The 24,999-nt window shown below is 39.1% G+C and overlaps 1 protein-coding gene across 3 annotated transcripts; it reads right to left on the minus strand.

The window, feature by feature from the left end:
• Nucleotides 1–341: 341 nt before the first annotated feature.
• Nucleotides 342–24,223, minus strand: st3gal4 (ST3 beta-galactoside alpha-2,3-sialyltransferase 4). Of its 3 annotated transcripts, none has more exons than XM_037775364.1 (12): nt 24,048–24,223; nt 16,901–16,968; nt 15,225–15,296; nt 13,384–13,465; nt 12,993–13,082; nt 11,554–11,651; nt 11,130–11,193; nt 10,579–10,674; nt 8,407–8,596; nt 7,779–7,916; nt 1,482–1,634; nt 342–1,388 (listed from the first exon to the last, which is right to left on the minus strand). In XM_037775364.1, exons 3-12 carry the CDS (start codon nt 15,244–15,246, stop codon nt 1,299–1,301), a joined length of 1,023 nt encoding a protein of 340 aa, XP_037631292.1. In that variant the 5' UTR covers nt 15,247–15,296; nt 16,901–16,968; nt 24,048–24,223; the 3' UTR covers nt 342–1,298. The 3 variants fall into 3 exon arrangements, with proteins under 3 accessions (XP_037631292.1, XP_037631291.1, XP_037631294.1); XM_037775363.1 differs by having other exon boundaries at nt 23,916–24,222; XM_037775366.1 differs by having other exon boundaries at nt 1,482–1,631; nt 23,916–24,215.
• Between the last annotated feature and the right edge of the window lie 776 nt (nt 24,224–24,999).

Below are 24,999 nucleotides of genomic sequence, written 5' to 3' on the forward strand. Positions count from 1 at the left end.
AACATCTGTCGCTAGCGGCAAATGTATGTTAGTCATTTTCAATTATTAGCATTGTGCAAGTTTCTGGTGTTCCAGATGTTCATACTGTACGTGTTCCCTAACACATGTGCTAGATTTGCTGTTACTACTACCCAAGGCACTTTAAGATGGACTGCTGCATGACTGCACCATGTGCAGTGCAGTAGATTACCTACTGTATAATATGCATGCAATAGAGGCTCTCTGCCATCTAGTGGTGTATAGTGAAAGTTAATGATTTCCATACAGTGGCTATATGAGCCTGTTCAATAATCCATGTGAACATAAATATATGAATTGTGTTAAATGAGAATCAAATGACATTCATTTTGATTTCCTTTTAATTAAAAATGTATTTCATTCTGTACATTAAAAATATCCAGTGGTACCATTTACTGGCATTGTTTTTGAAAAAAAAAGCAAAAAAAAATAAAGATTAAATAAATTAAAAAACCCCAAGACACCTGTAATTAAAACTCTGACAAACAGGAAAAATACAAGTCGTATTTCCAGTCCGAGACATCTAAAAGTAAAGTGAATTTAACCTTGTGTAAATCAGGTTTGTGATCAATTTTCCTTTCATTTAAACTAAAATGTACATTGAAAGTTCACAAAATATCCCCATACATTCTAACACACCTCTTTACCGTAAAACAGTCTGACTTGATAAAAATGAAAATTAATCTCAAACCATGGTGAGTGTATACATTGAGAAATAATCAGGTCTGATTAGTTTTGCAGCTCAATGATATGCATGAAATGCACAAAAACATGTGAGTTATAGATCTGAAATGCTTGACTCCTATGATGTGGCAGTCATAAGCCCACACTATCACATGGCCCTAAAAACATCAAAGCACTGGAATTATCCAAAATCTGACATAATTTTGCTTATCACAAACAAGACAACTTGGTCGCCACATGAATAGCTAGTGTCCTGCGAACTCACTTTGAAAGTATTGATTCAAAACCTTTAAATGCTATGCAAGAAGCTGAGCCACATTACCAAAGGTTGTTGTACATGACAAATTGAAGGAAAGCTGTTTAAAAAGCAGTTAAATCTCTCTTCATGTCTTTCAATTTGACAGAATATAAGGCGCCGGTGAGATGAACATTCTTCAGAGTTAGACCTGATGACTTGATGTACCAGACTTGTATCCCATTGCAGAAGGCACATTAAGATCTGATTTGGATGAGATGACCCAAACCAAATTCAAATACAATTTGGTGTTCAATCATTTCTTGAGATTACTGTAAATCAAACAGGAAAAGTGTGTGTATCATAGATGTGGGTGCAGGTACAAGATGGCTCCCGAATCCTCCAGTCTTTTTAAGGCTTCAGCTTCATGATTGAGGTCATGGTAAGAATTCTGCAACAGAGAGAAAGAGGAGGATCGGTATGTTATAACACAACATGTTAAAACAGAGACTACATTGAAGTACTGTGGATGACCGTTACCCACCTTCATAGACTTCATTGTGTCATATCCGTAGTAATGGATAGGGTGCCTTTGGCTCTTTGTGTTGGGGTATCCAAAACCAGCAATGTGGACTACATCACAGTAGTTGAGAGCAACAAACACAGCGAGGATACCCGTGGTAGGATGCACTGGCTGCTGAAACAAACAAAACAATGATAAACAGGAGCACACTTTAATAATTCTGTCTCCTGACAAACTTTTTTAAAGCCCCTATGTGTAGGATTTGAACATTCCTGACAGACAATACCCCAAAAAGAAACACAAAAATTACACCAAATTACACTGGGATTTTTATATTGCGATTGCCATCAGGAGTGGGGCTGCACAATTAATCTAAATTTGATCAAAATCGCAATATGGCCTACTGCAATTTTCAAATCGCAGGAGGCACAATATTTGTTAAAGTTGAAACATGTCAAAATACCATTTTAAATTAAATGTTGTCATGCTGCAGAGATGTCCTGGCCTACACAATATATTCTACACACTAAAGAAAACATATTTTTTTGGTACAGATCCCTTCAAAAAATCACACCATAATCATTTTAATGTTTTTAAATGAAAATGCAAATAATGATATAAAAATGATCAATCCCTCTAATATCGCAAATCATATCGCAATTGCAATATCAGTCAAAATAATCGCAATTATATATTTTTTCAAAATCGTTCAGCTTTAATCAGAAGCATGTCAAAATGATCATCATACAGTACACACATAACATTTTGAACCACAGATAGATTAAGGGGTTAAGGGGTGCTAAAATCTACATGACCTTTGCTAGACAAATAAAAGAGGTTATGAAAAGGGCATTTATGTAAAAAAGCAAAATGCAAATTGCGCATCTGTTGTGTAGTGAAAGCTAGAGTGCAGTGTTTCACACAGGCAGGAATACTACGACTCAACTGCAGCCTCTCATTCCGCCACTAGATGGAGATAAAGGGCAACAGAATCTGCTGCTCCTGACCTTCACTTGCAGTTCATCAAAACAAGCCTTTCCTGTATGCAGAACACAATCAGATGACCTCAGTATTAATCACTGCGAACATCATGTAAAACTTACAACACACTGGTTTTTGATGACATCTAGCTCTTGTTCCTACAGAGGTTCAATGCACTTATTGTGAGTCACTTTGATATAAAGCATCCGCCAAATGACTGTTATGTAATGTCAAACATCATGTGAGCTTCTAGCAAAACAAAACAACCTCAACACTTTAAAGGAACATTCAGAAATTTGCAAAATGGGATCAAGCTTTCACTGCTGATTTGTTCAACACAATGAAGTCTTCTTTGACTCAACTCCACCTGTACCCTTGACCCCCACTTCATTGCATGACAGAGGAATTACTGCACATTAACAAGTCTCACTTTGCAAACTGGGTTTTTCCAACAGCTTACTCACTCACTACCTCAGTACGGCCTCTTCTGAAGAAAAGCACTCTTGATGCCAGTAACAAGTAAAAACTCATGCTCATTTCCCACTAAATGTTTTTGAGCAAAATGTACTCAAATTCTTTTTGACACAGTTTTGTTCAAGGTTGATGTAAAAAACTTCAGAATAGACTTGGATAGTAGAAAAAAAAGAAATACGAATTGTGTATTCTGGTGCTTTTTACGGATTGTTTTATTGTTGGGGAGTTATGTTTGGTGAGATTATTTTTTTCTGTGTGGCTGTTATTTGGCTGCTTTTAGGCTCTGTCTATAGCAAATACAGTATGTGTCCATTGTTACGCAGATGACGGTTTCCTGCTTCATCAAAAACTAATTTGAGACCTGTTGACAACCTTATGGAAATCAGTGCTTAGATGGCACAAAACTGAGATTATGTTAATCAGAAAATTTGGATATATGATTTGGAAAATGTAGTCTTCAACCACTATGGGAACATTGCCATGGACACATCCTTTTTTCATGGCACAATGGGGAAAAACTTTTTGTTTACACAATTTAAATCTGAGGATGAGCCCTTTGAGATCTAATTTTTTAAGGAGTGGTTTGTGGATTTATTTATTTATTTTTATAGATCCGGCCAGAGACATTTATTACATGTTCTCTAGCTCTCTCTCCCCTCATTTCCTGTCACCTCTCCGCTGTCAACAATCTAATAAAGGTATAAAAGACTCCCAAAATACTGAAAGTCATCTTGATTACTTGGATTAACTTTTTACAGGCCTTCCTACAATTTATCAGAGATAATTATTTCAAAAAGCTGCAGTCTTAGATAGAAGATACCCACCAAAACCAAATAAATTGAGTGCACAAATCACCCCCAATTAAATCCATTCGTTAGCTGCCTGTTAGCAATAAAACTGGTTTCAAGGCACTTAAATTTGTTTTCAGATTTGTTTTCAAATCAATGCACGTTGCTGCTGCTGAAAGTTTAATGTCCCAGACACATCAATACATTCAGTCGATTTTGATTCAATGTTGCAGACACATTAATTCCTACATATTAAAAGTATTCATCACTGCACTATACAATGCAATGATTAATCCTTTTTGATAACGATCAACAGAAAGTCGCTTGAAGTATTGACCCCCTTCAACAGTTCAAAGACTTGAGGCACCAACTACTGCCTTGAGTTGATGTGGAGAGGTCTGCACATCTAGTGATTTTGTCCTCATGCATATACACAGGTGATCTATATTCAATCTACAGTATAATGTTATAGTCGAATGCCCCAGAGATGACTTATTGATGTGTCATGGTGAAGGTGTGAATAAACATGTCAAAGTCCGAGAGGAGGGGTGGATATGTATTATTATTATAATATGTATTATATGTGCTATTTCCCAACGGGACTGGTCTGAATGGTCAGAATGAGAGATATAAAGTGATAAAGAAGATGAAAAACATAGCAAACTCTAGCCAAATGACATTATACCCTCTGGCTAACTCAAACTCTACAGGAGATTGTATATAAATCACATGGCATCCTAGTGGACTGAGCATACTAAGTAATTACCCTGGTTTGATTCCAGCTGGGGACCTTTGATGCATGTCTTCCCCATCTGCCTGTTTCCAATGTTTCACATTGTTCTTTTCTATTTTTTCATATATATTTCCTATTGGAAAAATGTCAATATCCTGTGTAGCCCTACACAAAAGAAATCTTTGTCCTAAAAGTAGTGCTAAAATTAATTTTTCTGCAGTTTCCTTGCTTGTCACTGATCTGCCTTTGCTGAAAACATAAAAGATAAAGGGGCATCATCTGACCCCACTGACATCTTTTTAGAAATAGAAACTAATGTGGTATTTAATGAGTTGAGACATGTTTGTTGTGTTGTGCCTAGCAGGCTCTTACTGTGCACAGAGATTTCCCTGTGTTGTCTGCCATTTCCCATATGACTCTGTCAATGATTATCCATGTTCACGGAGGCAAGAAGGAGAATCACTTCCACATGACCGGGAGATAGAAGAAAACTTTCTTTTTCCATCCCTCTCCAACAGTCTTCATATCTCTCTATTCTACAGCTTTCCGTGTTATCAAGTTGCCTCTGTAGGAGCCCTGAATGCAAGGACGTCTCTATTGCATATATCAGTGTTTACATTTCCTCTAACCAAGGTTCACTGATTACCTAAACCATTGATTTTTAACAAAACTAAAGACCATTTGTCAACTGACTATAGATTCAGATAAGATGATGTATATACATTGTTTGACACTTTGGGGAATACATTTATTTTCTTTCTTGGAGCCAGGCTAACTGTTTCCCCCTGTTTCCAGTCTTTATGCTAAGCTAAGCTACCCCGCTGCTGGCTGTAGCTTCATATTTAGTGGGATCTATCTTCTTATCTAATTCTTGGCAAGAAAGCAAATCCAAAAATGTCAAAGTATTGCTTAAAGCCTCGCTGAGAAGAGATTTTTTGGAATATGTGTATTTAGACAAGCATATGAACTACAATATGTGCATTGTGCTTGCGTGGCATTTTTGGTATTGAATAGAAATATTCAGCGTCTCTCGATAATACATTTCTCCAGTGTTGAATCTATACAAATTACAATTATAAGTCCAAGCCCTCATCCTGCAAGACCTTCATCAAAGCAGTGCCTAAAAGTTTGTCCACAGAGGGGTAAACATAGAGGGGTAAACAGCTCAGATGTAAGTGTGCGAATAAGAAGTTTTCTCAAGTGTCCAGCTCTTCTTTTTCTCAAGAGACAGGCTCTCTACTTCTGATTTCCCTGATGCAAAACGACTGAGAGAAAGAGCACATTTGTATATGGCAGTGTGTGTTTATCGGTGTGTGTGTGCGTGTTGCTGGGCTCAAGTGTCATCCTGGTTGAATTTGACCAAAACAAAAAAATGTGAGCTCTACTGCAGTGATACAGAAGGCGATCTAACCACGATAAGAAGCTGAAACACAGCTTCTTTCCTGTACTCTTCTTTCCTGTGTAAAACATTACACCAGATGAATTTGCTATTGCACTGAACACGACTGTCTTTAATTCAGGAACTGACGAACACCCCACAATGGGACACAGCTGACATTCTGTGTGTATTAGCCTCATGTGGTCGCCAGCATACGGGCGGCCCGCCGCATAGTTTGGACGCAGGCCCATGGAGCCTTGGTGAGAGGGGAGTAAAGGAGGGGGGGGGCTGCATACTGTCACCGCTGCAAGGCAGATCTACAAGAGTTGAGCACAGGCTTGTGTTTGGGGAGACGGGTGTGAACATAAGAGTAATGTGTGTGTGTGCATGTGTGCCTGAAATGTAAAAAAGGAAAGGGGAGAGTATGAGTTTGCCTGTGTGTGTTTTGAGGGGGTCCTTGTCTATCTGGCAGGGTCATTAGCTGAGGGAGGTATCTGCAAAGAGGAGGTCTGCTAAAGTCAGAACTCCTGCTGGTATTTGATGGATAAGGAATACCCGAGGACAGAAAAGAGGAGAGAGACAGAAGAAGACCAAATAGAAAGAAGATAGTGAAAGAAATGTAGGTTTCTTAGTGTTTTAAGTGAATTAAATCACTATTGTTTAAGATCAAATGTATATGTGCAGCCATGTATAAAGCTAATTCTGTTCCAGATGTTTTAATACTGTTAAAGCAGACTAAATGTAACCCAGTTCTCCCTTTTGCAATATCCCCCCATCTTTCTCCTCTTCCTGCCCAGCTTCCTCTCCCCCAGGCCTTTTCCATACTGTACAGTCTGTGCAGATGGTGCAGAGCTCCTGTCGGGCGCCTGTAGGATCGCTGCCTTCCCACTGCTCACTCTTCTCATGCACCAACCAGTTTTGTTTGTACTGCAGTCCAAAAGGGTAACCCCCCCCCCCCCCCCCTCCTCCTCTTCACTCTTTGACAAAAAGGGCTCAGGAGAGGGGAACAAGCAGAACCAAAACAAAACTTGGCCCGGACCCCACGTCAGACACGAACTCTACCGAACACACTACAAACCCCACTTGACAGATAGGATGCAATGGGCCAATAAAAACTACATGAGTAATGTTCCAAGTCAGATCCCAGGGTGTTTCAAAATCCAATCACCTCAGCCAAAGAGTTGACGTTCAGTTTGTGAAACAAAAACAAATTAATGGTACACAGCAAAAACAAAATGGCATGAGTCATGTTTTCTCATTGCACAATCGCTGCTCTTTGGTCGCAGTTTCACGAGTTAGTGATTATGTTTCCAACGCTTTTTGCGAGATTTTGATGAAATTATCTTAACTTTCATATTTGTTTCATTGAGCCAAAAATCACAAAACATGCTTCGACTTAACTGTCCTGAGAAAACATCAATAATCAGAGATGGAACACTGGGAACTGTCCTTTTTTTCTAAAATCAGAGCATCTGGTTGAAATTTATACAATATGTTGGCTCTCTTTCAGAAGCCAATTATTTTCTGACGGATAACTGTGCAGCCTAGAAGACACGAGGAGCTTATCTTGTAATGAGATGCTAGAATGCCAAGCAGAAGCTAATCTTCATCATGTTTCGCAGTAATTGGATCTACAAAATTGCTATTGACCCGGCTACATTTCAAGAGAAATGCCTCCTCCAGTAAACTGTTTATCACAGCGCTCAAGACATATCATTCGAGGAGCTGTGGCTAATCAGTGGATGCTCCATCCAGCCTTGTTAACATTCATGTGGGGAGTAGTGAAGGGCAAAAGGGGGAAAAGGGAGGTGTGGGAGAAAGGGAACAAACAAGAGAGAAGGTTCTAGTGGGAAAATTCTTTCGATGTTGACAGAAATGGTCATTATCAATGAGCTGCAACAGAGGAGAAGCATTGCCACTACAGTTATCATTCTCATACAGTGACGTGGAGGTGGATCGCTCACCTGTTTGCTCTTGGGGTGCAGAGGGATCCGCAGCAGTCTGTCTGCAGTCTGGTGCAGAAAGTGGGGGTCCAGCACTCTGATTTTACTGACGTCACCCAACCAGATTTGGGGCGGGGGCTTCCAAAAGCCTTTCCTGACCTGGAAAGCACACATAAACATAGAGAAAGATAAGACGCAGGATGTTGTGAAATTGAAATGAACAAAAGGACAGACAGAGAGCACAAGATTGCTATTTTTAGTTGGCATTCTGAGTTCATTTGCACAAACAGAGATGCAATTGAACCTAGGACTCCCTCATGTCTGGAGGCAACCGAATCGATGTGCAAATTAGCAGGTAATGACCCTGCAACTATTAGCAGAGGAGGCCGGAGGTGCCGGGAGCAGCAGAGTGAAGGATGTCTACGATGGAAACCGCATTTAACTCTGAAGGGCACTGGCATCACTGGAGTCGAACCGTTTAAGTATTTGTCCCTGATATGGATGGCTGGCAAGGGCTGGAAAAGAAGCTAAAAGGAGAGTGTTTATGCGAAGCAGAGAGGGAGAGAAAGAAAGTGAGACAGAGTGAGATGGAAAGTGTATGTGTGTGTTTGTGTGTGAGAGAGAGTGCATTCTCACACATATCCTGTACCCTCTTCTCATTATAGAGGATCTCTTTGAGCCAGCGGAGATCTTGCTGCTTGAAAGGCACCAGGACCATAAGCGTGCCGGGCTCGTTGTGCAGTCCAGGGTTGTAAGAGGCCGACTCAGGGTAGAAGAACCTCATGGTGGTCTTGTTCCCCACATCCTCCTCATAGCCTCTCACTGGGGCATCATTCAACCTGAAGCAGAGACACAATACTATATTCAGGGACACAAATTTTAAGGTTTGTTTCATTTTTATTTCCTTTTTTTGCAATCACTCATGCATATACTTTAGGAGTTTAATCACACAGTAGTATCGCATCTTGGCCTTTGAAACGTTGTCGAGCATTAACGGCAACATTTTCAACCTGGATCTTATTCTCATAATTGTGTCTATCCTGGCTCATGCTAACTTTGCATTCGCCTCCTCTCTTGTAGTGATAACAATGTATATTGGGGTTAGCAGTGTGGGCTTCCTAAAGCTTTCCAAATAAACTTCAATTTTATGTTAATAACTTCACATACTTGTCACTGACTCCAACCGAAAGTATATGAATAGGGAGCCTAAGAGAAACAGCAACTTTTGGGTTCTGTTTCTGAAGTAAGAAAACCTCATTCAAAATCCCATTGACAATTGTAATAACACAAAATTACTAAAAAAATACAGCTTTGGAACAATACATTGTATGGTACATATATAATATAATTATATTAATAAGACATAATATAATTCAATCATTTTCTTTTTCATTTTCATGGGAGGTGTTGTTTTTTTGTATGCTAACAAAGTAATTGTTACCTTAGAATGTGGAGAGTAAACCCCGGGAACATGCTTAATTTTGTTTTTACGGCAAGACTGATGAAACAGTCAACAGGACAGATTGCAGATGAGTAACAGAAGCTTGTGTCTTGTGTGCCAACCAGCAAGCAGTTCATCTGAAGTATTAATGACTATCTATTACTTATCTTATCACATGATCACATTTTTTCCTTTAACAGTTCAACAAGTTTAAACACATTATTTTGTGACTTGATTCTCCCAGTTAGTTGAGTGTGATTCATAAACGCTTTTGTTTCTTCAGTTAATGTTTGTTCTATTTCTGCCTGTAAGGAATTATGCTTATGCAGAACTAAATCCTGTTGATGCAGGATGTGTACCATTACACATTAAAATCAGCAACCAGGATACCATTAAATCAGCAACCAGGATGTTCTTCTTTTCCCTCTAGATATGTCCTGTCACTTTCCAGACTTTCTATCAAAACATACCTTAAAATGTTACATTAAAGCTTATGCGCACAAATTACTAACAAATCTTCTAAAAACCACATCATAACGCATTCCTTGGCCACATAATTAACACAGTAGCACAGACAGAGACCTTGTTTGATTAAATGATAAGTTGGCACTTTGGAAACTTAAGTCTCGACAGGTTTTAACAGAGTCTAACGGTGTTGCTATGACAGAAGCAGCCCAATGACGTCAAACTCTCAGGCATGCATTGAATTCTGAATGTCAATAACCTAACTCTACTTGGCTAGGGAACGATTAGCTTCTAAGAGAGGGAGAGATGTAAGAGGAGGGGGATGAAGGGGGGCTGATGGGGAGAGAAAAATGCATTGTGACCAGGCCAAATTCTGGCTGTTTGAAAGAGGCTTATAAAAACTCAGAATGCATGTGTTCATTCCAAGGCTGTAAAGTCAGATTTGCTGAGTGCCTTGTGTCCCTGAGTAAACTAAACGCTTTCTTTTCTCCTTTAAAAGAACTGAAGAAAAGTTTGCTAATTGCTGAGACGACTGCTCTATGTCAGGGTCAGACGGTCACACAGTCGGATACTGTCCATCATTAGTGTGCAGCCAAGTGAATTTATATCCTGCTTTCAGTGGTGGAGAAAATCACCACATTCCCTTTTTAGGGTCATCTAGCAAGGATCCGTCTGTTCCTAATCTATCAGTCCTAACGATCCTGAAACAGGAGGGTGGTTATGAAGAAGTCCTCGGTTTAAAAAATGTCATTATTGTTGTTGATGGGTCACAATTTGGCTTCCTAAAATGCATAGCTTGTAGCAAAGCAAGTTTACAAAACTTGTATTTTTTACCCTAATTCATTCCTCTTCTTTATGAACAGCATGCCAAATAGTACAGTAATATTTCAGGAGGTGTTCTCCGTTTGCGCTTACCGGATGACAATGTCATATTTGTTGATGGTGCTTCCCAACGAGCTGTTTTTAATGGCAAAGCCATTGCCTATAACTACACAGGTTCTGCATTCAAGGCTGTGGAGAAAAGCACCACACAGAAACATGAGTTTTTTGTACAGTGAGAAACAAAATGGCACCATCTCTAGAGACATAAGTGACAGCATATTCATCACTAGAGCAAGAGCACCCGAGGGTGCTTTCTTGACCAAAATGAGGGACAGTTATGTGGCTAAGCACTTGCAGCTACCCATAAGTACCTATAATCACAGTGATGAAGTCATGCAGGACTGAAGGCATATTACAGGATGTGTACCACAACTGGAAAACATCTTCAACCAATTGCAACGTTTTGAAGAATATTCCTGTTGTAGTGTCAATTATTAGATATTTGTTGGCGTCAGTCCTGGGCTTACCATATATTATTATTACTGTACTGCACTATGGACTTAAATCAGTAGAAACCTGGCTTAATAAAGCAATGAGCTTTAGTATCATGAGTGTTGAAGTGGCTGAAGTGTGCTCACACTTACTTTTCAATGTTGGCTGGCACCTGATAATTTGCAATCACAGCGAGAACTTTCAGTAGCAGCAGCTCTGGGAGGGAAAGCGAGAAAAGGAGCAGCTGAAATGGTGTGATTGTTTGAAAACTTTGAATATAGATGTGCAAATCACATAAAAGACTGCCGTGTAGTAAAATACATGGTCGAAGTCCACAATGAATGAATTGTTGTCTTTTTTAGAAAAGCACTTTGACTTTATTGCAGTCCGATATGGTCATAAAATAATCACAGAATATAAAGAGTTATTTTTAATTCTGCAAACCTGACCTGTAGAAATAAGTGAATATATGAAAAAACATATGAAACTTTCATACAACAACCAGTAATACCAGGATGTGAGACATACTTAGTAAACTAAGCATAGAGAGCAGAGGGCAATGTAAAGTCAACATACCACTGCTCTTAACGCCATAAGGTAATGCCAGATTTGACAGATGCTCCCGCCAGAAGAAATCCTCCAGTTTCAGAAAGAGCTGCGTCTGTCTGCTAATGCTGCATGAAAAAATGTCAGAGCAGGAATTACAACATAACGCTGCAGTGCACAGGGTTTCACTGTATAGATGAATTATATTTCAGGAGGGTTTATGGCTGAGAGAGAGGGGAGGATATGAATGACAGTGAGTAAGGGGAGCGAGGATGGAGAAAACGACTTTAATTTTTCGGGCTATAAAAACTACCAAACCACACAATGGACAACACCAACTGTGCTGCCAAACAGTGCAGTGTTCATATTGGCACATGGAAAAGCTTGTCTTAACTTTCCCAAATGTTCTGGTATCTATTAAGCAGGTAAACCAGACTCATTATAAGTGAACCAGCCATTTACATGATGTCATTCAATAGCAATTTCCCTCATTAAAAGCCCCTGTTGGCATTTCTCTGCTGAGGAGGGAAAGAAAACAATAACATTCACAGAGCCTGTGGAGTGAGACAAATGTGGCAGGTTGTAATATGTGAAGCAGTTGCGTTTCTGTGTTCGCTAGCTTCAGAATCCAGCTGTTTATGACCTACTGTCTTTGACAGTGAGTCTCTCAGACATTTATTGCCCTCGTGTGCCAGCTAGCTCTTCGCAGGGGATCAGGATAAATCCTTGGGGAGGGGTCTAATTAGAGAAATGTCACTCTGATTGCCTGGAAGGCCTCCCTGTGACTGTAATGACTGAGTGGAAACCCAAGAACAACCAGCCAGCGGCTTTATGTGAGAATGCAAATCATGTTCTTTAACAGGGGGATTATGAATCTTGACTGTTGAAAAGGTCAAAGGGCGGGCAGTGGACGGTCTACTGAGCTGAAGAAATAAACAGTGACCTTGGAGGAGGTTGGGACAAACCACAGATGGAGACCATATCGCTATTTTGTGACAGAACAGAGTCTGCAAAAAGACCAACAGTAAATATACAGCTGAATAAACTGATAATAGAGCAACAGAGAAAATAAATGAGAGGGGGCTCAGCGCTGTGGAACAATGATTACTTAGCAAGGCAGAACCTGAGGAGGACAAACATGCTATTGTCTGGCTACAAAAAAATGCAACTTTATCAAGAGTTTGTTCTTAGCCAATGTTGGTTTTTATATTAACTCTCCCTCTCAACCATTTCATCAACGCATTCCACTTGAGCTGCTGAAACGTGCATGATTTAGATGGAAAATAATTTTTCATAATAAGTCCTGTTCTTTCTCACTGAAATATACTTTTCCTTCATGACTGGTAAGGACCAGTTCCAAGGAGCCTGGCACCTTATGTTCAAATAAAAATACTGGCATACCTTCCTCCTTTAATAAGACATCCACTCCCTCCAGTTTGTAAAAAAAACACAGACGTGCCATTACTCACTTAAAGTTAAGGCTCTCCCATTTCTTCTGGGTTAGCCAGCCACCACACAGCGACTTGCTACTGTTCGGAGACTTGCTGGTGCCTCCGTAGCTGAAAGACAGACAATCACCACAATTGGCATGAATGTTACTGCTGAATCCATAAAAACGCAGCGTGCCAGTAACTGGGTCCAGAACACTCAAAAAGTGCAAGAACGGGCACGAATGAGGAACTAAATTGACCAGCAGCTCACCGCCGGATGATCAGAATGTGACTCAGCACTGCACAGACCTCATGATCTCATTTTTTTACCAGAAATTGGCATTTGTGTAATTGTGTAACCTCAATACCGAGAACAACGGAGAAAGAAAGTCATGGTTGTGTTAGTGTGTGTGTGTCTGTGTGTGATTACCTCTGAAGTATGGCATAGGAGCAGTAGTATGTGACAAAGGAGATGAAGAAGAGGAGAATTGGGAGAAGCCTAAGGCACCATGCTGGAGTGAAAGAAGACAAAAACAGAGACAAATGTACAAGAATTAAACTTCACATACAACACATGCTGGCTTCAAAGTCTTGACACATTAAAGTGAGATTTCTTTGATTTTAAGGCAGTGACTGACCCTATGACAGAAAATAATCCACTCCATGTGTGATTTTAATCAACAACAAATAAAAAACTTTTGAAAAAAAGCTGCTGCTCAAGAGTTGGCATCCCATTTAACACAGGTGTTAGTATCAGTATAAGACTGGGTACTGAAAAATGCAACTGAAATGAATATTAATGGATTTCCAGTAAAAATGCCACTTGCTATTTAGAGATAACTGTGCAGGTCTACAGGAAACGCTCCACCCTCTATGGACTCAATTTGATAGCAGAGAGTGAAACTCACAAATTAGGTAGAATCATTTGACTTTAAAGGTATAACTTATTCAATAACACCTAAATGTGTTCTTCTTTAAATACCAGTCAAGTAAAAAAAAAAAAACATATAAGCATTAAATTATCCTCAAGACCCTCATCCTCTCTATTTTTTTCAATCTATGTATACTGCACACTCAGAGTATGCTTTTGAATTTTGACAGGTCAGTATTAAAAGTGGTATCTCCTTGAATTCATATCCATGTGTGATGAAATATTGTAAGCTTCTCTTCAACCTGTCCATCGAGGCATCACAATTTTCAGGACCACACATACACATCCAAAATAATAATAATGGATACTTAAAATATAGTTTAACATTTAGGGAAATATTTGAATTTGGGGTATTCGCTTTCTTTTGTAAGATGAGAACATCAATACCACTTTCAGTGTACACCAAATATGAAGCTACAGCCAGCTGTTGGTTAATTTAGCTCAGCACAAAGACTGGGGAAACAGCTAATCTGACTCAATCCAAAAATAACAATTGTTTAATCCGAACAAAAACCGAAGTGTAAAAGCGACAAATTTGCAGTGTTACAGGAGGTTACTGTTATGTGTGGGACCAGGCGCAGTGACCTCCTGGAGTCTCCGCTGGTTGCCCAGCAACCTCACGGTGATCAAGCTAAACATCCTATAAGTACCAAGAAACGAATGGTAACTAAGACAGACCATTATTCAAACACTTTGTTGGCACAACAAAATAAAGCAACCTCCAATGCCACCGTAGCTCTATTGTTGAAAATGAATCACTGCAATGGGTCTTTGTCTACAGTATAAAGGCAAGAACCCTCCTGTAAATCAAAGTAAACAAATAGGACAGCTTTGTGTTTTCCCACAATAATTTAGGCAAAATCTGGAGTAAACAAGACTTTTTGAGAAGTGCCTATATGTTGTGTGGCTAGAGGCACAACAGCATACTGTTGCTGCAAAGTGTTGTAGGGATGGTTATCAATGTGGAATACAGTATGTTGATGTGCAGTGCCATTCTTCTCTGATGGATGTGGATTATTTCAATCTGTGACCTCGAGGTCAATAGTCTTAATAATTCTGCTGATTTTAAAGGCAAAAAAAAAAAGTAACTGGTGGTACAGAGCACAGGCAACCCAATAAATATAGAATATAATAATAGTGGTTATAATGTTAAAGATCTGATTATTAATCTGTGACCAAGAGCATTTTGGTCCATAATCCTCTCATCATTGCAGAAATAACACAGATGAGATTATTGCTTTACTGAATATCAAGAGAGGGAAAAGTGTCATTCAAGTAATCAGAACAAAGCATTAACAACATCTGATTAAAAAAAAAACACCCACAGTAAATTAGCTTACTTTTAGTTGCCTTCTGGGACATCTTCACGTACTCCTTGGTCCTCTCATGTCTACACAGTGCATGAGGTTATCCTGGGTGACAGGTACACAAAGGAGAAAAGCTGAGTCTATTAGCACCTCTTTCAAACTGCTTTATGAAAAGCATCCTGCCTTTCAGAGGAAATGAAATTTGAAAGAGGAACCACCATAAAATGAAATCCAGTGATTGAGAAGTGGGCATCCGACACCCACACCCAAACCCACACCCATACTCACACGCACATACAAATCAGATGCAGTGGCTACACTTACTGTAGGCTCAGATGATTATGGAGTAAATGGGAGTGGCAGAGAAACAAATCGATGCGAGGAACGAAAAACACAGCAGCAAAAGAGAAGGAGAGAATAAGTCAAATAGAAGCTGAGAGAGAGAGAGAAGGGCAGCAGATGAAGGCTGATCAGTTTAAGAGGATCATGCTGGACTGAGAGACACTTGGTCCCTGAACTGAGGGATATTTGCAATCCCACAGCATCACATCGGCTTCAGCACTGTGTGCTTGGCTGCTTCGGACAGTTCAGATTACAGTTAAAACCAGATTAAAAGGCATGTAATGTTACACACATCTGACTATTTAATGCGCGATGCACATCTTACCAACAATCTTCCTAATTCATGACTTACAGAGCCATCCACACAAGCAAAGGGTGGTACAAAACATGCCTGACACTGCTTCAGGGCCAGCCCATCACTGAAAATCAATAGCGAGTGCACAGCTGAATATCTATTTTGAGATGTGCATGTCACGTGTGTGCATATACACTTGCTACATTGCAACAACAGTAATGTAATACCGCTGTAAATCTACCAGTACATCATGCACACCCCAACTTGGAAACAGTGAAGGAGCGGAAACCACATGATCGATTCACACCACCACAGGGACACTCTGCAGATTTTACTCCACATGTGGACACTCAAGCCGCTCCCTGTAAAACGAAGCCGTCATTTGACAAGATAAAATATGATATAATAGCCAAGTGCAGCCTCCTGAATCAGGGTGTAGATTCTTGAGATTACAGAGGAACGGTTGTGTTTTCATCCTGAGCCAGATATGAGGCTGGTCTGTGTTTGTATCCTAAGTTATTGTTTAGGAAATGACGCAAACACTAAAGAATGTCTTGAGGAGCGAACTTCAAATGCATCTTTTTTTTTCTTTTGTGAAACAAGCAAGATGAGTTTTTTCCCCTCTATTGTGCGGGTGTTGGCTTTGAAGCGGTAGCACATGATCCAACTGTCCAGTGCCTGTATTCATTGTAGATCTTGTAGTGCTCATTAGATGATTAACCCATAAGTCAACTAACAGAAATTCAATCAACAATAAGTTTGATAATGAATAATTGCTAAAGTCATTTATTTATTGAGCAAAAATGCTGAAACATTTGCTAATCCCAGTTTCTCAGATGTGAGAATATGCTGCTTTTCTCAGTCTCAGAGTGCTAATGCAAGCTAAAGCTTGTAGTAATGAGTAGTTCCAATTGTTACGGATTCTTCTTACACGCTTCATGATTATCAAGTGCCTAAATATTGCAAACTGATGCCTATGTTTCCAAAAAATGTAAATGAGCTTCTCAGGGAGTTGTACAGCCACCAATTACATATCAACCATAAACCACAACATTCCTACAGAACATCTTACCTTTTCCCTCTTTCATTTCCAGTGATTATATCCTCAGTGGTGCAGATGTAATGAGTCTGGGCTTCTCCCTGTAGTAAAAGCACAAAATGATCTGACATTAGCACTGCGCAACCAACTTGTTATTTTTGTTTTCTACTTGTCTTTACATTAAGGGAACTTAAATAGATTTGCACATGTGAACAGGAAACTCCTCACATGCTAGGCAGGGATATTTGTATAGAGGAACTACGGTTTGTAACGAGGGTTCTGGTTAGATTTGCTGAGATTTGGACAGTGAAAACTTGAAATTTACGATTTTCTGACTTTTTTTAGACAAATGAATCGTAAAAATAACTGACAGATTAATTGCTAATGAAAAATAATTTGTTGCAGCCCTACATATGGCCCTATAGCCCTCTATTCCCATCAACATCTGGTATAAAATACTACCCATCACCTCCAGCTTCCTCACCCCCACCCTCCTGAACACGAGAGAGCTACAACAGCGAGACATCCTGTAGCTCGCAGGATTGTGAAGCACAGGAGGCCAAGGACCTCCTCACAGACACCACAGGCTACATAAGAGCAGAGCAGCATAATACCTGGCTGTGTGTGTGATACAGTGTGTGGGGGGGAAGAGGGGCAGAGGGAGGGCGCACTGGGAGAGCAGAGGGGGTCGATGCCGTGAGGAAAGCTCGCCGACTGACTGGCAAAAGTCCTCAAGATTTAGACCTGTCAGAAAAGCCCTCCACCACAGACCTACTTAAATCATTGCTGCAAGTCTAACCAAAGAACCAACAAAATGTAGACAGACCACCTAAAGAGCTTAGTCACACACTGTAGAGATTAAAGATGAGTCAGGCAGCACTGAGGAAGTAATTCCACCAAAAGCGCTGCATGGGAAAATGTTGTCAGGGATTTATTGGTTCCTTCTTCCCAAATTCCAAAGGAAGGTGAGGGTAGACAAGGCTTATGCTATAGGTACTTACTGTAGCATTAGTAGAGACATATGCTAATGTTGTCATTAATAAAGCTAATTATTACAGATTAACATGTATGTCAAGTTAGTGGTATTAATGTGAACTCTGTATTTTTGTGTTACGGTAGCTTTGAGTAAGGATGTAAGTCAGTTATTACACTCTCATTAATCAGTATTACCGATCAAATTGATGTATGAATCGTGTATTCATTTATGTCCCAGTTGAACATGTGGCTGAACAAAGAATACAAGGCCTAACAGGTTTATTGTGAGATTTAATGGGTCGATTCTAAATGGGTAAAGTCCTTGCAACGTGGATAAATGATGACTCAAAATGACCTTCTTCTCTAAACCCCTGTCACCTACTGTACCAGCTGATTTTTCACAACCACAGACACACTCTCTAAAGAGAGTCACATGTGTTTTCTGCTCACAGTAGAAAGTCACCTCTAAAACACATAATCCCACAATTTAATCCTGTCAGAAGAGCTAAATCTGGTGCCCATTTGTAACACTTTGACCGCTTTTATGAAGAAAAGCTTTCAAAGAAATTACAGGCTATAATGAACCCTTTTTGCTTCCTAAAAGAACATCCTCAGAGAGCCACAGAATACAGTCGATAAGACGTGGTGACTTTTTTTTGTGGCAGTCATGATGAGGGCAATTTTGATCCCAAACTAGGGGTAGTTGTACCCCAAGGGGTATTTCTGCAGTTGCCAGGGGAACATGGAAAGACTGTACGTGAATACTAGGCTAATGGATAAATGGTCGAAGCAGCTAAAAGTAGTGAATAAGAAGCTAAGGCAATGGACAAATGGTTGAAATAGTCAGCTAAATGCAATGTATAATTTTTAAAGACTTAGCTAAAAGTAATGGATAAATGGTTAGCTAAAAGTATGAATACAGTAAATGGCTGAACTAGCTAAAAGTAATAAATTGTTGAAATAACTAAATAAAACGGCTAAATGGTTGAAACGTCTATAGCTTCTGCCACGCAGTGCAAATGCAAACTTGACCAAACCAACACTGATAATTCACTAAAGTAGTGTCACAATGTCAACTTTTATATAATAAGTGTTATAGCATCAAGTTTGAAATGAGATCAAATGAACACATTTAGAACATGGCAAGTGGTTTAGATGAAGAGGAACTTGTGGCCATGACAGGAAAGATAGACTTATTTCCATATTCATTAACCTGTTATATATTTGTGTTTCTTCACTAACTGATCTGTAATGCTTCATATTGCTTCTTGTTGCTCTCCTCCAATCCTGTGCGCTTTGTCATCCACTTTCCATTATATAATTTAGGTATTTGTTTTTGTTCTTCCATTCTTGTTTGTTTCAAGAGGAAATGTGTTTCAGAAGTCATTTGTTTCTCTAACGACAATGATAACAAACAATGATATATTGCTATACAGACACAAAAAGCCAACCAAATTATGATTGTGCAGTATTATAATATTTGGAGTCCTCCATCAAAGCTATACAAAAGTATTTTTGCTTACTTACAAGACTACAAGTCAACTTACACTAATCAAAAGACATCTTCCATAGTCATGCTCTCTTGCAGCACATGATTCATACTTGTAGTCAAGTCTTCAACAAGTCAACAGGGCAGTCTTTTGGATGTTAAAATTCAATGAATTGCTATGTGGAAACATTTGAGAAATTAGGTGAAATAATTAGTGTTTAAAATAACAAATCAATTTAGTATTACAATCAGATTATAATCTGTAACATTTGCTCTGTAGTTCTATATACTGTACATATTGTATGTGTGTGTGTGCGTGCGTGCACACACTTCCAGGAATACACACTCTTGGGTGACTAGGTAAATTCATCATACCCTCTACTTTGGAAATCAATCTGGTCACACTGACATCTGGTCACACTGTTCCCACACTGACATATTGAACTAAGGTTACATATACTTGGGCTGTATGGTGCATGGTACTTCCCATCTGCAATCAACTGCACATTGTGTTGCATCTGCAGGTTATTCTTTGCATGTATTATCTAGAACAAGGATTCAAAGAACGAAGACGAAGGCATCACATCATTAAAAAAAAAAGCTGACGGCTACTTCCTGTGTCATTGACCACATTTCCTCTAGAAGGCTGTTTCATAAAACTGTCTCTAGCACCAAGCCTCCTTTGTCTTTTAGTGTTGACCTTGGGATGATGTGCAGTGTTTGGGAGCACAATCTGGACGGTCTAATCTGGGTGTAGGGCAGTAAAAGCTCCAAAATATGAGAAGTGAAAGTGAACAAATGAATACTAAAATCATATATTTAATGACATATCATCTTCAAACAATAATGCCTTCATTCCCTTATCATTGTTTTTTCCTTTCATTCAAAATGATTTAAAGCAGAGGTTAGCAGAAGATATAAATGGAGACACAGAAACTTCTGATTAGAATAGCCTTTCTTTGTCATATATTTAAAGCCGGATTAACCCATTTGGGGGCCTTAGGGCAAAAAAGAGCAGTTGTTCCTATTAACATCCCCCATCACTGCCTTTCTACACATTGTGTATGTCTCCTGTGCCCTTCCAGTAAACAAATCAACAGATTTATTTTTCGCATTACTAAATTTAAATAATGTAAATAAGGTGTTAATACAGGATCCTCCAACAAGATTAGATGAAAATGCAGAGTCGGTTTAAAGGACCTAGTAAAAGACACTTGTCATTTTGTGTGTGCAAATTCACAATATTGAAATGAGGCTGTTAATTCTGCTATACAAATACTATGTGCTCTTGTTGGGCTAAATTTACCTAAACAAAATAACAACTAGAAGGGCACTCAGATGGTGCAGACCTCCGCCAAGGCCATTTCAATAGGAGAAAAATAATGTGTGTATACGCCCCATGATTCAGATCCACTCCAAAATTGAATTGGTTCCTCCTTGGACCATGCCACACCATTCCACCAAGTTTCATGACAACCGGGGCAAAACAAAAAAAATGTAATCCTGCTGACAAACAGAGAAACAAACAAAACAACATACCGAACCAAAAACATAACCTCCTTGGTGGAGGTAATAAACTGTTTTTATCTGATACATCCATGAAACCCCCCTTTAGGACTCATGATAATGGAGGCCTGTGGGCCCTCATTGTAGTGATCAGTGCACCAGAGTTTTGAGGGCATATGTGTGTTCATCAGATTTTAAAAGCCATATTGATTGATTGATTGATTGACTGATTCAAGCAGGAGTTAGTCATTACTGCAGAGGGCATATCATGGTGTTTCAGCTGATTAGCAGCAAGATGTCATCTGCTAAATATCTCTAAGCCAACATCTGTGCAAAAAGCTGCTGCTATAATGACTAAATACAACAGACATACAATGTATCTATCTATCTATCTATCTATCTATCTATCTATCTATCCATCCATCCATCCATCCATCCATCCATCTAAAATGCAGTCCAACACAACAACTGCCATCTGAGTGTATTACATGTTGAACAGATGTTATTTTCTGTCCACTCTCTTTGTCACTCCAACCCACCACTATCTCTCTATAATCTGTCAAGGTTGGACTTCCAAGGTGATGTTCAGAAAAGTCTCTTTTATCACTGCAAACGGTCCTCTGTCCGCTTCAGATGGAAATACAAGGCAGACAAGCGGCCTTTCAAGGAGACGGTGATGAAAGATTGCAGGTTATGTGAGTTTGTGCCACAATAAACTGTTATAACATGGATTTAATGTCCTCTTTTAACCACATTAAGATAAATTAAAAGATACTTATATCGGTTCCGTTCAATCTGGTCTCACATAGCAAGAACAACATAATTCATACTGTTTTAAATTTTGGTGATACACGCTGACACCTGAACACCTGAATAGTGAGTACTGTAAGATTTTTTTTTATGTTAGAAACAAAACAAAACAAAAAGACACTTGGAAATGAAGAATGTGTATAAACGATCATCTTAATTCATATATAATTAGGATGGAAAAATTTGCTCTTGTCTATAAATCAACTTTTCATCTGTCTATTTTTTTATTTTTGCACTGCTACGACACAAAAAGATATTGCAGCTGACCTTCAGCGATTCAAAGAGGTGCACAGGAGAAAAAGGCTGAGCAGAGCAAAGAGGGCAGGAGGAAGAAAGGATCAACTTTCATATGACAGTGTGAAATCACATGAGGTGATCACACTTTACAGTATATATTTGCTATCATTTATATGATTTAAATTGAACCTGTCTCACTTACTTTTTGGAAATGTTAGCTAATTGTTTTTATGAAAGGTTTTCTTGAACTCTGTGTACATGTAGAAAACAATATGTACAAATGTTGTATGATTAAAGAAAATGTGTTAATAATTAGTGTAACATTGTTTCAATATATCAAAATCAACTAAAGTTCAATCCCAGGCACATTCAGTGAAAATCTGACATTTGGTCAACATTAAATGAGCACTTTAAATTTGGTTTCAATGTTTCTCCCTGACAATATTTCCCTCATTCAATCATATTTTCCTGTCTGTGTGTCTAGCCTATCTTTTTTTTCCTAAGAAAGATGACGTTTTTCAATTTCATTTCCAATCAAAAGTTGTGCCAACCAAACTAAAATTCAACAGAAGCCACACTAACAAGAAACAAGAATCCAAAAGGGGAATGTACTCAGGGCACTGGATCAGTAATCCACACCAATCTCCCTAATCCCAAATGACTGTATAATAACCTTTTTTTGAAACAACTGCAGTTAAAAGGTCTGTACCCAGTTGGGGCCGTATGGGTACAGTCACATTTCTGTACCCTACACTGTGACGTCATCATGGCTGACTTCCCAAATGTCCCTCCTCCAACGAACAAGTTTGATCAAGATTCACTTTCACTACACACTCGCAACTTTGTGCACATTGTGTTTTATAGTGCGAAATGCACTGTCCTAATCCAGCTGTGAGGATCAGTGGCACAGGGCCAGACAGGATCAGGGATCTCATCACATAAAAAGACTTCCATGGTGGAGTGCAGTATAAAGCCATCCGGCTGAATTATGTGACTTTAGGTTCGGAGCTCTTACAAATGAACTCTGTTTTTGTCACAGGTACCCAACATCATCACATCGCATCACTTATGAAAGGTTGAGAACCATAAATGGAAAAATCAAAACTCTTGATAATGTCCATCCATAGTTGTCATACTGTATATTGTTCTTGTTGCTACACTAAATTACACAAGTGGTTCTTTGTTTTAATTGCTGCAGAAACTAGCTAGAGCCCTTAAATGAATGTTTAGAGGGAAGATGTGTGTTCAACTAAAGGCAGACTTCAAACCGACTGATTCAAGGACGTGTACTTCCCAGCAGTCACTGCTGCAGTGGACGCAGTCTGTCAGACAGTTTCCAAGTTACAGATATTAGAAAAACCCATTAAAAGCAATATTAGTGGTTACAAATAAAGAAAATATGAATAAATAAAACTTTATTGTAAAGTAAAAGATCTGAAACAATGTGTACATCTCAGTCAAATGTGTTAAACTACATTCAGGAGTATATATATAAATACTGGGTTTTGCAGCAATAACCAACACACAGGACTGATGCATCACAACTATTTCTATTTCTTGATGACTGTTACTATGTTATTATTAATGCTACAACAATGCAGCTCCTTATATCCTGTATCCTGTCTCTGTATCCTTGCCTGATTATTAAAACAGATATAAATAAAACCAGGAGGCTCGTGGTTTAGACTTAAAATTCCACTTCAAGTCAGATTCAGTGCCACTGATCACAGGGATCATAATAACATGTGGTTGAATAAATTCAGGAACATATGTCATTATATCCCTCACAAACATGAAGTCCTTTTCCAGCCCAGTCTACAGTCTATCTACCCATCCAACCCGATCGAAAGAGGAACAAATCTAAAAACACTGACACAAATGTCGTGCCAGCCAAATTAAATGTGATATCTTGTGATCCAATGAGGCCAGTTACATACAGCACATCAGTGGTTGTCCCATGCCTCCCTAGAAACATGTACAAACTCCTAACACACATCTAAGGCTGCTCTACTCGAAAAGGCTCTTACTTACCCGACAGATGAGCTCTAATCCGTGGAAGCGAGCTGTACAATGATGTTGCAACCAAGTTCACGTTGGTGACACACACACACACACACTGCGTGGGAAAACCAAATATGCGTCTTGACTGCAGCGCAATCACACCCACAATGGTAGAAGAGATGTGATGTGAGAATCAAAGTTCATCCCTTGCAACAATGTAGCAAACCGCAGAATGGGTTACAGTTGGTCTGAGCAGCATGAAGTCAACAATGTAGCGGTTTACTGGAACGCTCTCTCTCTGTTACAGCGCGTTCCTTTTTTCTCTCAACCCAGGGACGCATGCGCAATGTGGGTACGCGCACTGGACTGGACACATCCAAATACCATGCCTGTAAAAAAAAATGTACAAGCCAGAACCTGAAACACACACAGGTTATTATCGAAACGGTCCAATGTGATCTCCAGTAAATATTTGCCCCCATGCCTCCTCAATCCGCCTCAAACTGGACTTTTATCCCAGAGGGAACAACATCTGGAAAGACTTTGCTGTTGGCTGTGATTTTTTTTTTTTTGTTCTTTTAAACCTCTGAATGTAACAGATAACAGAGTGAAACAGGGACAAGCAGTGGTGGAAGAGCTCTGTTTCCAGTAACATTTAAAATATTGCTTTTTTTCTGTAGCTGCTTGCCAATTTTGTATTGATTAGTACATGGACATTTGTGATTATATTATTTTACTCTTGGTGATCTATCAATTTGTAACCCCACCCTATATAATTATGCTTAAATACCAATAAAAAACTGATCACAAAAAAAAATATTGCTCAAGTAAAAGTAGTGTAGCATCAAAATATACTTTTTTTATTGTGTTATAAAGTGATTACAAAACAAGTGAAGACATGTGCAGGGGCATATAAAAAAAGACCAAAATATATTATACAGAGAAAGACAAATAGCAAAGTACAAAAACAAAACGAAACAAAACAAAAACAACACAAGGGGATAAAAGCAGGTTGAAGAATGTGTGTGTGTGTGTGTGTGTGTGTGTGTGTGCGTGTGTGTGTGTGTGTGTGTGTGTGTGTGTGTGATGTGGATAATGGGTGTGTGTTTGGCAT

This window comes from Sebastes umbrosus, chromosome 7, assembly GCF_015220745.1.
Source record: "Sebastes umbrosus isolate fSebUmb1 chromosome 7, fSebUmb1.pri, whole genome shotgun sequence".
NCBI classification, from domain to species: Eukaryota; Metazoa; Chordata; class Actinopteri; order Perciformes; family Sebastidae; genus Sebastes; species Sebastes umbrosus.

What these genes read in the sequence shown, in the direction of transcription:
- st3gal4 (XM_037775364.1), bottom strand. Translation starts at nt 15,246, where the DNA reads ATGTCCCAGAAGGCAACTAAAA. An exon ending in GTGCCAGCCAACATTGAAAA is followed by an intron (nt 10,675 to 11,129) that starts GTAAGTGTGAGC and finishes TTTTCTCCACAG; the next exon opens with CCTTGAATGCAGAACCTGTG. An exon ending in TCCTCTATAATGAGAAGAGG is followed by an intron (nt 7,917 to 8,406) that starts GTACAGGATATG and finishes TGTGCTTTCCAG; the next exon opens with GTCAGGAAAGGCTTTTGGAA.